The 13,217-nt window shown below is 47.2% G+C and overlaps 1 protein-coding gene across 1 annotated transcript; it reads right to left on the bottom strand.

The window, feature by feature from the left end:
• Positions 1-1,301: 1,301 nt before the first annotated feature.
• Positions 1,302-12,983, bottom strand: IFFO1 (intermediate filament family orphan 1; the record flags this gene model as incomplete). The annotated part of the gene is given in 3 exon segments (XM_073595419.1): positions 1,302-5,353; positions 6,958-7,088; positions 12,888-12,983. Coding segments are annotated over 3 exon segments (318 nt in total), but the record flags the coding sequence as incomplete, so codon positions are not given.
• Positions 12,984-13,217: the final 234 nt, after the last annotated feature.

Raw genomic sequence — 13,217 nt, 5'->3', positions numbered from 1 at the left:
TCTTCGGCCACTGGCTGGGGTTAAAAGCGCCAAAAAAAAGTGCCACTATAACAGCGGTAAAGTGCCGCTAAAACTAGCAGCACTTTACCGCTAACTCTGGGCACTAGGCAGTGTGAAAGTACCCTGAGCTGTAAAGGATAGGAGGGCCTGGTTCCATCATCAGCACCATCTAGTGGCAATAATGTGGTATTTTCCTGATTTAAGTATTTTAGGGGAAATACTGTATAATCGCCACTAGATGGCGCAGATGATCCTAGAAAAATGAATGTATTAAAGTGGAACCAAACCCCTCCTAACCTTTACAGCTAGAGAAGCTGTTGCTGCTCTTAGGATCATCAGCACCATCTAGTGGCAATGATACTGTATTTCCCTCAAAATACTTTGATCACCACATTATTGCCACTAGATGGCGCTAATGATCCTAAGTGTGGTGGCAGCTTTCTTAGCTGTAAAGGTTGGGAGGGTTTGGTTCCACTTTAATACATTTATTTTTTAGGATCACCGGCGCCATCTAGTGGCGATTATACAGTATTTCCCCTAAAATACTTTTAATCAGGAAAATACCATGATATTGCCACTAGATGGCGCTAATGATCCTAAGTGTGGTGGCAGCTTTCTTAGCTGTAAAGGTTGGGAGGGTTTGGTTCCACTTTAATACATTTCTTTTTTAGGATCACCGGCGCCATCTAGTGCCGATTACACAGTACTTCCCCTAAAATACTTTTAATCAGGAAAATACCATGATATTGCCACTAGATGGCGCTGATGATCCTAAGCATGGTGGCAGCTTCCTGAGCTGTAAAGGTTGGGAGGGTTTGGTTCCACTTTAATACATTTGTTTTTTTAGGATCATTGGCGCCTTCTAGTGGCAATGATGCAGCATTTCCCTCAAAATACTTCAATCACCACATTATTGCCACTAGAGGGCGCTGATGATCCTAAGAGCGGTGGCAGCTTCCTTAGGTGTAAAGGTTTAGGAGAGTTTAGTTCCGCTTTACTTCAATCATTTTCTGAGCTCACCTGCACCATCTAGTGGCAATTACACAGTACTTCCCCTAAAACACTTCAATCAGGAAAATACCACATTATTGCCACTAGATGGCGCTGACGATCCTAAGGAACAAAGGTATTAGGGCAAATGACGGTGAAGATTGGTGATGCCGGTGCGAATGACACATTGGTAATGGCGATTTTTTCAGACTTTAACCCTTTTAAGGTCTGATATCCTAAAGCTGAAGCAGGCAAAGCACAAGAACCTGGTAACAATAATGATCAGATAATAACGAGCCGCACACGAGTCGTTTCGGTATGTAGATCTGTATTTGTTGAGGTGTATATGTACAATGTTAGACGTCTCTGTGATGGCGCTATGTATACAGTACACCGTATATATATACACACATGCTCCATGTCCTTTATACACCATAGGAATATATATCCATCCATCATATATACATTCTCTGATACAAACCTAGAAAATTAAAGTGCACCGTCCATCTTCCTGAAATGCTGTAGGAAGGTCGGGGGGGAGGGGTTAGGGAGGGGATTGGCACATCTCTCGTATCATTCAGTGTTCCGGTATAGTTGGCGGCCTCATTTAAGGGGAACTCCAGACAAGCCCCCCCCCCTGCTTTGTATTGGAGAGAGCAAAGAAGGAACCTCTGTTAGTTGATGACTCCTGTCCTGTCCCCGTTGGGGAGGTAAGGATCTCAGGATCTCAGGAATAGCAGACCACCCAAAAATATAAATCGCAATCACTTCAAAGGGGACATCAGTTAAAAGGTTGATTAAAAAAAAACGCAAAAGCAACGCGTTTCGTGACTACTTGTCACTTCATCAGGAAGCAGTGTAACACAATCTCTAAGAGGAATAGAAAGGGTGCAAGAAAAAAAAAAGGAAGGGGCGGGGTTAGAGAATCAATAATTAAAAATGTACGTTGTGTATAAATACAATTGCCATAAATAATCAAAGTAAAAATAAACACATTTAAAAACAAAGTTTCTCAAATGGCAACTATTATTATAATTTATTAAGATTTGCTTTTATTATAATTTTGCCTTTTTTTGTAATTCTAATTTGTTTATATTTACTTTTATTGCTTACTTTTATTATTTATGGCAACTGTAGTTACTTCCCATCGTGTCACCAGTACAGGAAGTGAGGGCAAATCTTTCCAAAGGGGGACACACACATTTGCCAAAAGCACCTGAATGTGACCCGGTATCAGCCACTTGCTTTCCCTGTACAGCAGGGCTGGAGTGTGAGAGGAAGAAGCAGAGACAGAGCAGAGTGACAGAGATGAGCTCATCAGTGCGCTGCTTCTCATTTCACAGGTTGGGGGCTCGTCCGGGATGACTAGAGCTTAGAGGAAGTGGGTTGAATCATACTGGCCATCTAGTGGCCGAAAAAAAGTACTGCAGGGTAAATATTGGTATTGAAGATGAATATTTCAGCAAAAATTGCTTATTTTTTTTTACCCATTAATGGGCTATTAATTTTTTTATCTAAGTTCAATGTTAAAATGCAGTCAGGTTTTTATTTCTGTCAGTGACCCCACTGGGGGGGATCTTCCCCACTTCCTGTCCCTGTGACACTCGTACAGGAAATGGAAGGAAGAAAGGAGGGGCACGGTTGTCACAGAGAAAGGAAAGCAGGGACAGCCATAAAAACATTTTCCTCTCTCTACCAACAATGGATTTTAGTCTGTGTCCCTGTTTAAATGCTTTCTTCAACCATACATTTGCCAAAGGCACCTGAATGTGACCTGGGATCAGCTACCTGCATTCCCCGTACAGCAGGGCTGGAGTGTGAGAGAAAGAAGCAGCAAAAGGAACCAAGAAGCATGCTGATAGGAAAAGAGAGACAGAGCGGAGATGAGCTCATCACCGCGCTGCTTCTCAATTCACCGGTTGGGGGCTCGTCCGGGATGACTTGAGCTTAGAGGAAGTGGGTTGAATGATGCTGGCCATCTGGTGGCCGAAAAAAGTACTGCAAGGGACATCTTTGTTTTGAAGATGAATATTTCAGCACAAGGTTTTTGCTTTTTTTTTTTTTAAATTCTATGTTAAAATGTCAGTCAGGTTTATATCTCTGTCAGTGACCCCACCGGGGAGGGTGGGGGTCTTCTTCACTTCTTGTCGCTGTGACGCCCGTACAGGAAATGGAAGGAAGAAAGGAGGGGGGGCGCGGTCATCACAGAGACAGGAAGGCAGAGACGGCCATAAAAAAAAATAGTCAGGAGTTCCTTTTTCCTACTAACAATGGATTTTAGACTGTGTCCCCATTAGAGAATTTATCCCTCACTTCCTGCCTTGACAGGAAGTGAGGGGAAACCCTTCCAATTAAAAAGACTTGACATGGGCTTCAAACCGTTCTTTGCTCTGTTCAAAACAAAATAAAAGGGTTGGTCAATAAACTCCGCCGTATTTGATTACGCACTTTGCCATGGCAGATTCTAGGAGGTTAGGTTGTGGGAGGGTTAGGTCCCACTGTGCCCTGGTAACATGGAGGCACACAAGCCCTAAAGACGGGCACCTCCAACATACGCAAAGCCTTCATCACTGGAAAATCCCAGTTTAGGGACTAACTACCCCCTTACCCTCCTCCCATTCCCAGCAATTGTTATTACTACAATACAGATTAACTTTCACCCCCCCCCCCCCCATATATATATATATCCAATCCTTCATACATGAGATGAGGTCAACGTATACAGAAATATTTCTCTGTGTATAGGTAGGGAGTGCTTTGCACCCCCCATAGATATGTATCCAGTTTCTTTATTTTCTTATATACAAAGAGCATTAAGGCAGCACACAGCTACACAGACAGACGTATCCAGCAGGGCAGTGTGCAAATATCAGTGTGCAAAGTGCAGCAACCCATAGCAACCAGACTCCACTATACTGCTGACTAGCTTAGCCTTAACCAATGAGAGATCAAGTAATGAAAGAGCAAAGCGTATGAAGCACCATTCGGGAAAATACCGGATTATGGCCACTAGATGGTGCTGAGGATTATAGAAAATAAAGTATGATCCTCAGCTCCCTCTAGGGGCCATAAGGTGGTATTTTCCTGAACCATTCAAAATTTTTTTTTATGCATGAATAACATTCCACCTGTAGAGGAGAACATTTAGTTTTGTCCCATTTGCACAGCAGTTTTGCTGGAAGAATATCTATGCAATTTTTTAAAAATATAAATACACCCCTTGAGGTATCCAGTTGGAAAATTCAAGGTTTTGTTGGTTATGATAAAACAGCGTTCTCTAAACCTGTACTTGGGTGTCCACTAACAGTTCAGATAAGATAAATATCCATGTAGGGGGTGAAATCACAATGCTGGGACACAGTAAGGGCCCATTAACACCTGTGATTAATGGGTCGACATGTGTTGTGGCACAGACCCTTCCCCCCCCATTCAAATTTTACAGAAGAAACCCCAGCCTGTACATTTGTACATTTTTTCTTTAGTATATTTAGGCCTAGCTTTGCTCATTAAAAATGTCCTGCTTCTGGCAGACTTTACACTGCTTTATCATCTGCATTGGCCAATTTTACACTGCTGTATCATCTGCATTGTCCAATTTTACACTGCTGTATCATCTGCATGGGCCAAGTTTACACTGCTGTATCATCTGCACCGGCCAAGTTTACACTGCTGTATCATCTGCACCAGCCAAGTTTACACTGCTTTATCATCTGCAGTCTCTTAATTCATGGGAGTTTAATAGCAATTGGCCAACGGCAGGTCAGGGCTCTAGAAAAGGTCGTCCTATTCTACACTATTTTTTCAAATTTTATTTTGGCGTTGGAGCCGATTGATTGGCTGCTGAAGGTTACTGCAATTTGCATGTCATCATTGGCACTGCCAATATGGAACAGCCTGAGCACGGACGTATTCCATCAAACTCCATCGGCATGTGACGCCCATACATTCCCCGTAATATTCCCAGCAGACTAAAGTGAATCATGCCTAGCACCCACACCTATATAGACAATATCTACAGACGTTATTGCAGCTATACGTACAGGATAAAGCATCAAACCCCTATATATACCAAGCCAGAGAGCCCCCCTCCATCCCCAGGCTCTGTTCAGCATTGCGCCCCCTTTTGTATCCCCAGAGTCTAGCAGCTGCACCCGCTGGTCAATTTACTGCACTCAGAATCCGTCCCGGGGAATGAACATCAATGCAAACAGCGTCACGCCGCTCTGCAGGCAGTGGTGGCAGGTGCAGAACGAATTCGGAGTTCCTCTTTTATCATCTGGCCGAGCTGTCCGAAGACGGAGCGTCACGGTCCGAGTCTTCGGGGTCCTCATTACAGGCCGATTCGCTGCTGGGAGGAGGAGACCTGAAGAAAGAGGAAAGACTTAAAATTGACCTCCGGCCTTCCCTTCATTCTTACACAGGTGTACTGGATCCTCCCCTTCATTCTTACACAGGTTTACCAGCTCCTCCCCTTCAGTCTTACACAGGTGTACCGGCTCCTCCCCTTCAGTCTTACACAGGTGTACCGGCCCCTCCCCCTTCAGTCTTGCACAGGTGTACTGGCCCCTCCCCCTTCAGTCTTGCACAGGTGTATCGGCTCCTCCCCTTCAGTCTTACACAGGTGTACCGGCTCCTCCCCTTCAGTTTTACACAGGTGTACTGGCTCCTCCCCTTCAGTCTTACACAGGTGTACTGGCCCCTCCCCCTTCAGTCTTGCACAGGTGTACTGGCTCCTCCCCCTCAGTCTTACACAGGTGTACTGGCTCCTCCCCTTCAGTCTTACACAGGTGTACTGGCTCCTACCCTTCAGTCTTACACAGGTGTACCGGCTCCTCCCCTTCAGTCTTACACAGGTGTACCGGCCCCTCCCCCTTCAGTCTTGCACAGGTGTACTGGCCCCTCCCCCTTCAGTCTTGCACAGGTGTACCGGCTCCTCCCCTTCAGTCTTACACAGGTGTACCGGCTCCTCCCCTTCAGTTTTACACAGGTGTACCGGCTCCTCCCCTTCAGTCTTACACAGGTGTACTGGTCCCTCCCCCTTCAGTCTTGCACAGGTGTACTGGTCCCTCCCCCTTCAGTCTTGCACAGGTGTACCGGCTCCTCCCCCTCAGTCTTACACAGGTGTACTGGCTCCTCCCCTTCAGTCTTACACAGGTGTACCGGCTCCTCCCCTTCAGTCTTACACAGGTGTACCAGCTCCTCCCCTTCATTCTTACACAGGTGTACTGGCTCCTCCCCTTCATTCTTATACAGGTGTACCGGCTCCCCCCCCTGGACTGAAACGGCTTCCTCTGATGTCATGGCACACTGTGAGCTTCTCACATTGTGCATTAGAACCTGCAGCCAGTCAAATAGACCCCGCCTCATTTCCTGGCTGGAGGACTAGACATGGGCAGAAGGAAAAAATTTGTGTCGTTTCCATTTGTTATTTACAAAAATTTGTTTAGTTAAATTTGTTTCATTCGTTTTCGGAATTAGTTTCATTTATTAAAATTCAAATTGATTCAAATTTTCAAAAATTTAAAATAGAAATTATGCTATTCGAAATTTAAATTTCTTTCTATTCCATTCTATTCTATTATTTTTTTCTATTTTATTCTATTCTTTTCTATTATATTCTTTTCTGTTCAAATTCAATTTAGTCTATTCGAAATTTTTATTTCAGAACATGGTTATTTTGTTGTAGTCTTTCTTTTCTATTGTTTTTTTCTATTATTTTCCCTTCTATTTTTTATTTTCTATTCTATTCTTTTCTATTCAAATGCAAATGTAGGCTATTCAAAATTTGCATTTCGGAAGATGGTTACATTGTTATATTGTTATATTCTTTCTATTGTATAGTTTTTTTTCTATTCTATTCGGGGCTGAGGGCTTTATAGAGGAGTACTGAGATATTTCCAGGTAGATATGCACAGCACAGGGCAGGCCCCTCCCACCAGTGATGACATCACCGGGTGGTTCACTCACCTCTCCTCTGATTGGTTGATCAGTCTCCGGCACGTCTCCATCTGCACATCCAGCCCCCGCTTCATGCTGCACATCTCCATGTATTCATGCAGGTGACGCGTCATGTCGTCCTTCGCTGTGGCCAGCTCCAGCTGTACATGAAGGAAACATTCGTCTTTTATCGAAAGTCAAAACTTTTTTGTTGTTGTTTTGGATAAAATAGGAAATAGTTAAATGTCCTGTTGCAGAGTTTTTCGCCATCTGTTCCCCTCTGGAGACATTCCCCTTCCTGATTTGGGGGGGGGAGTTAAGGATCCCTAGAGCCCAACCTGCAGCCTGAGGGCCACATGTAGGCAGGTGCAGTTAGCTAATTTACCACTAGGTGGCTCTGTACCAGAATGGTGTCTGGTTACAGCAGACAGAGTCATCAGGTGTTAGGACCCTTTTGGTTAGCGTCCTCCTGCAGTGATGCCATGATTGAGGTCAGGGTGAGGTCAGGGCTTCTGTTAGAAATCATTGGGCCCTGTACAGCCTTCTTAACGAGGTCCCCACCTCCACCCCCCCCACCCCCCCGGGTGCAGCGGGAGAGCGGCACTAACATTGTATTTGCCTACCCCACCGAAAATGAAAAGTCCCTCCTTTGCTCCCACCTCCTGGGCCCCTTTGTTTACCTTATGGGGCCCAGGGAAATGTAATTCAAGCCATGGTAAGCACATAGGAACGGGAGTGTGGTCTAAAAGCTTCCAATTATTAATTTGGCAGAAACTAACAATAAAGCTGCCCCGGGCCCCCCTGTTTAACTGATGGGGCCTGAGACCACAATTTAACTGCTGGGGCCTGGGCCCTCCTGTTTAGCTGGTGGGGCCTGGGCTCCCCTGTTTAGCTGATGGGGCCTGGACCCCCCCTGTTTAACTGATGGGGCCTGGACCCCCCTGTTTAACTGATGGGGCCTGGACCCTCTGTTTTACTGATGGGGCCTGGAACCCCCTGTTTAACGGATGGGGGACTGGACCCCCCTGTTTAACTGATGGGGCCTGGACCCCCCTGTTTAACTGATGGGGCCTGGAACCCCCTGTTTAACGGATGGGGGACTGGACCCCCCTGTTTAACTGATGGGGCCTGGACCCCCTATTTTATTGATGGGGCCTGGGTGAGGCAGGACCCACATATAAGCTAGGTTGGGAGGAGCCCTTATACATTTGGGTATGGAAGCCGGACACCCCACACCAGCATGGAGGTAACCAGCACATGGAGGCTCTGCACAGGGCAAGAGTCTGGGGAGAAGTGGACCTGCACCCAGGAAAACCGGCTGTAGACTTTCTGCTCCTTATGGAGCTGGGGGCCACGGCAGATTGCAAAAAGGCCTTTTAGGCCAGGTCAAGAGTTCCCCGAGTGAGGCTTTACCCCTGGAGGGTCCGGGCCCCTCTTACACACATGTGGTCCTTTAATGCTTGAGGTGTCCCTTGGGCCCCAACAGTCAGTAGAAGGAGCATTGATTTGTAAAGGGGCCCTTAATAGTAGTAGAGTCCAATGGTTTCATGCAACCAATCCCTAGTCTCTGAGTGTCTCCTATAGCATGACTTCAGTCTCCCACTACTCTCGTAGGACGATCGATGATCTTTTCTTCTGGCATGTTTTCCATCTGTGACAGTTTTCTGCAGCATTAAATGTAACAAATACTTTATCAAGGCCGGAACTAGGGGGTGCTGGGGGGGGAGTAGCCCCCAGATTCAAGTTGAGCCCCCCCTAAAGCCAGCAGCCCTCTCCTGCCCCCACCCCCGGACACTCTGCCCCAATGCTGAGCTCCCCCTAGGGTCAGGACGTGGAGGGTGCAGTGAATAGAGGGAGGGGCGCACTGAGAGCTCCAGCTGCTCCCTTCTCCTTCTTCTAAAAGACAAAGGCACAGCAATAAAGTACTAAACCAAAATCAATCTTCTTCTACATGATCAAAGAACCGTCACTGCAAACAGCTTTATTTACTGCCGAGCAGAACGTGTATCTGAATGAGGGCCGGGACAAGGGATGGGCAAAAGGGGCGGCTGTCCTGGGTGCAACGTGTATTGTAGGGATGGAGGGGGCGCAAGTTCCTTCTAATATAAAGCTGACAGGAGTAGTGGCAGCGGCATCATTCCTCTCACTGATACCAATGATGGGGCACTATTCCTCCCACAGATACCAATGATGGGGCACTATTCCTCCCACTAATACCAATGATGGGACACTATTCCTCCCACTGATACCAATGATGGGGCACTATTCCTCCCACTGATACCAATGATGGGATGGGACACTATTCCTCCCACTAACACCAATGATGGGACACTATTCCTCCCACTGACACCAATGATGGGACACTATTCCTCCCACTGACACCAATGATGGGACACTATTCCTCCCACTGACACCAATGATGGGGCACTATTCCTTCCACTGACACCAATGATGGGACACTATTCCCTCCAATGACACCAATGATGGGGCACTATTCCTCCCACTGATACCAATGATGGGGCACTATTCCTCCCACTGACACCAATGATGGGGCACTATTCCTCCCACTGACACCAATGATGGGACACTATTCCTCCCACTGATACCAATGATGGGGCACTATTCCTCCCACTGACACCAATGATGGGACACTATTCCTTCCACTGATACCAATGATGGGACACTATTCCTCCCAATGACACCAATGATGGGGCACTATTCCCCCCACTGACACCAATGATGGGACACTATTCCTCCCACTGATACCAATGATGGGGCACTATTCCTCCCACTGACACCAATGATGGGGCACTATTCCTCCCACTGACACCAATGATGGGACACTATTCCTCCCACTGACACCAATGATGGGACACTATTCCTCCCACTGATACCAATGATGGGACACTATTCCCCCCACTGACACCAATGATGGGGCAATATTCCTCCCACTGACACCAATGATGGGACACTATTCCTCCCACTGACACCAATGATGGGGCACTATTCCTCCCACTGACACCAATGATGGGGCACTATTCCTTCCACTGACACCAATGATGGGACACTATTCCCTCCAATGACACCAATGATGGGGCAATATTCCTCCCACTGATACCAATGATGGGGCACTATTCCTTCCACTGACACCAATGATGGGACACTATTCCCTCCAATGACACCAATGATGGGGCAATATTCCTCCCACTGACACCAATGATGGGGCACTATTCCTTCCACTGACACCAATGATGGGACACTATTCCCTCCAATGACACCAATGATGGGGCAATATTCCTCCCACTGATACCAATGAGGGGCACTATTCCTCCCACTGATACCAATGATGGGGCACTATTCCTCCCACTGATACCAATGATGGGACACTATTCCTCCCACTGATACCAATGATGGGACACTATTCCCCCCACTGACACCAATGATGGGGCAATATTCCTCCCACTGATACCAATGAGGGGCACTATTCCTCCCACTGATACCAATGATGGGGCACTATTCCTCCCACTGATACCAATGATGGGACACTATTCCTCCCACTGATACCAATGATGGGACACTATTCCTCCCACTGATACCAATGATGGGGCAATATTCCTCCCACTGATACCAATGAGGGGCACTATTCCTCCCACTGATACCAATGATGGGGCACTATTCCTCCCACTGATACCAATGATGGGACACATTATTCCTCCCACTGATACCAATGATGGGGCACTATTCCTCCCACTGACACCAATGATGGGACACTATTCCTCCCACTGATACCAATGATGGGGCACTATTCCTCCCACTGACACCAATGATGGGGCACTATTCCTCCCACTGACACCAATGATGGGACACTATTCCTCCCACTGATACCAATGATGGGGCACTATTCCTCCCACTGACACCAATGATGGGACACTATTCCTTCCACTGATACCAATGATGGGACACTATTCCTCCCAATGACACCAATGATGGGGCACTATTCCCCCCACTGACACCAATAATGGGACACTATTCCTCCCACTGATACCAATGATGGGGCACTATTCCTCCCACTGACACCAATGATGGGGCACTATTCCTCCCACTGACACGAATGATGGGACACTATTCCTCCCACTGACACCAATGATGGGACACTATTCCTCCCACAGATATCAATGATGGGACACTATTCCTCCCACTGACACCAATGATGGGACACTATTCCTCCCACTGACACCAATGATGGGACACTATTCCTCCCACTGATACCAATGATGGGACACTATTCCTCCCACTGATACCAATGATGGGGCACTATTCCTCCCACAGATATCAATGATGGGACACTATTCCTCCCACTGACACCAATGATGGGACACTATTCCTCCCACTGACACCAATGATGGGGCACTATTTCTCCCACTGATACCAATGATGGGACACTATTCCTTCCACTGATACCAATGATGGGACACTATTCCTCCCAATGACACCAATGATGGGGCACTATTCCCCCCACTGACACCAATGATGGGACACTATTCCTCCCACTGATACCAATGATGGGGCACTATTCCTCCCACTGACACCAATGATGGGACACTATTCCTCCCACTGATACCAATGATGGGACACTATTCCTCCCACTGATACCAATGATGGGACACTATTCCTCCCACTGATACCAATGATGGGACACTATTCCTCCCACTGACACCAATGATGGGACACTATTCCTCCCACTGACACCAATGATGGGGCACTATTCCTCCCACTGATACCAATGATGGGACACTATTCCTCCCACTGATACCAATGATGGGACACTATTCCTCCCACTGATACCAATGATGGGACACTATTCCTCCCACTGACACCAATGATGGGACACTATTCCTCCCACAGATATCAATAATGGGACACTATTCCTCCCACTGACACCAATGATGGGACACTATTCCTTCCACTGACACCAATGATGGGACACTATTCCTCCCACTGACACCAATGATGGGACACTATTCCTCCCACTGATACCAATGATGGGACACTATTCCTCCCACTGACACCAATGATGGGACACTATTCCTTCCACTGACACCAATGATGGGACACTATTCCTCCCACTGACACCAATGATGGGGCACTATTCCTCCCACTGACACCAATGATGGGGCACTATTCCTCCCACTGACACCAATGATGGGACACTATTCCTCCCACTGATACCAGTGATGGGACACTATTCCTCCCACTGATACCAATGATGGGACACTATTCCTCCCACTGATACCAATGATGGGACACTATTCCTCCCACTGACACCAATGATGGGGGACTATTCCTCCCACTGATACCAATGATGGGGCACTATTCCTCCCACTGATACCAATAATGGGGCACTATTCCTCCCACTGACACCAATGATGGGACACTATTCCTCCCACTGATACCAATGATGGGGGACTATTCCTCCCACTGATACCAATGATGGGGCACTGCCCCGCCCCTCTAAAGTCTGAAGAACAGGAAACTGGCCCTTTGTTGAGAAAGTTTGGAGACCCCCCTCTAACCAAAATGAAAAAAGTTTTGCCTGTCACAGTGATTTATAAAGGAATAGAAGAATGGGATTGTTTTAGAAATGGATGCCGGGCGGGATCAGGCCGTCACACTGACAGCTCAGTCCTGCAGGTCACTCGGCTCTCTATGCTGTCATTGTTCTGTCACTCTGACAGCCGTTCTCTATCAGGATGGTGCGGCTGTCACACTGATAGTGGGCTTCTTCTCCGGTGTTTCCCGGGTGGCAGGCTGTCATTATGACGGCTCAGTCCTGCCAGCACAAAAGGCAGTCGGGGATACGAAGGCTCATGTCCCAGCTGCCCCCCCCTCAGTACAGCATCAGAGATCAGAGGAGGGTCCCTCCTCCATCTCCGCCCGGGGGGCCGCTCCGCCTCTCTTACCTCGATCTGACCAATGGTCTCCTGGTATTCCTTCTCCCGATTCTTAAAGAGAGACTCCGTATCTTTGATCACTTCCTCCAGACTGTCATCCTGGACCTGCCATGAAGTAAATGAGAAGAGGACATTGTGATATATTCCGGGCTTTACATCCCGCCTTCCAAGGGGGTGTCACCGGCCTTCCACCATATACCTTCCAATCTGACCATACAACCAAAGATCTCATGTCTGCCGATATTAAACCCAAAACCAAAATTTATTATACTGCAGATTACCAATTCTTAGATGTGACGGCTGCATTCATTCTTTTATTTTTATCTGGTGATTCAGCCA

Source organism: Aquarana catesbeiana, linkage group LG08, assembly GCF_042186555.1.
Source record: "Aquarana catesbeiana isolate 2022-GZ linkage group LG08, ASM4218655v1, whole genome shotgun sequence".
Lineage (NCBI taxonomy): Eukaryota > Metazoa > Chordata > Amphibia > Anura > Ranidae > Aquarana > Aquarana catesbeiana.
This window is presented reverse-complemented; position numbering and strand designations above follow the sequence as displayed.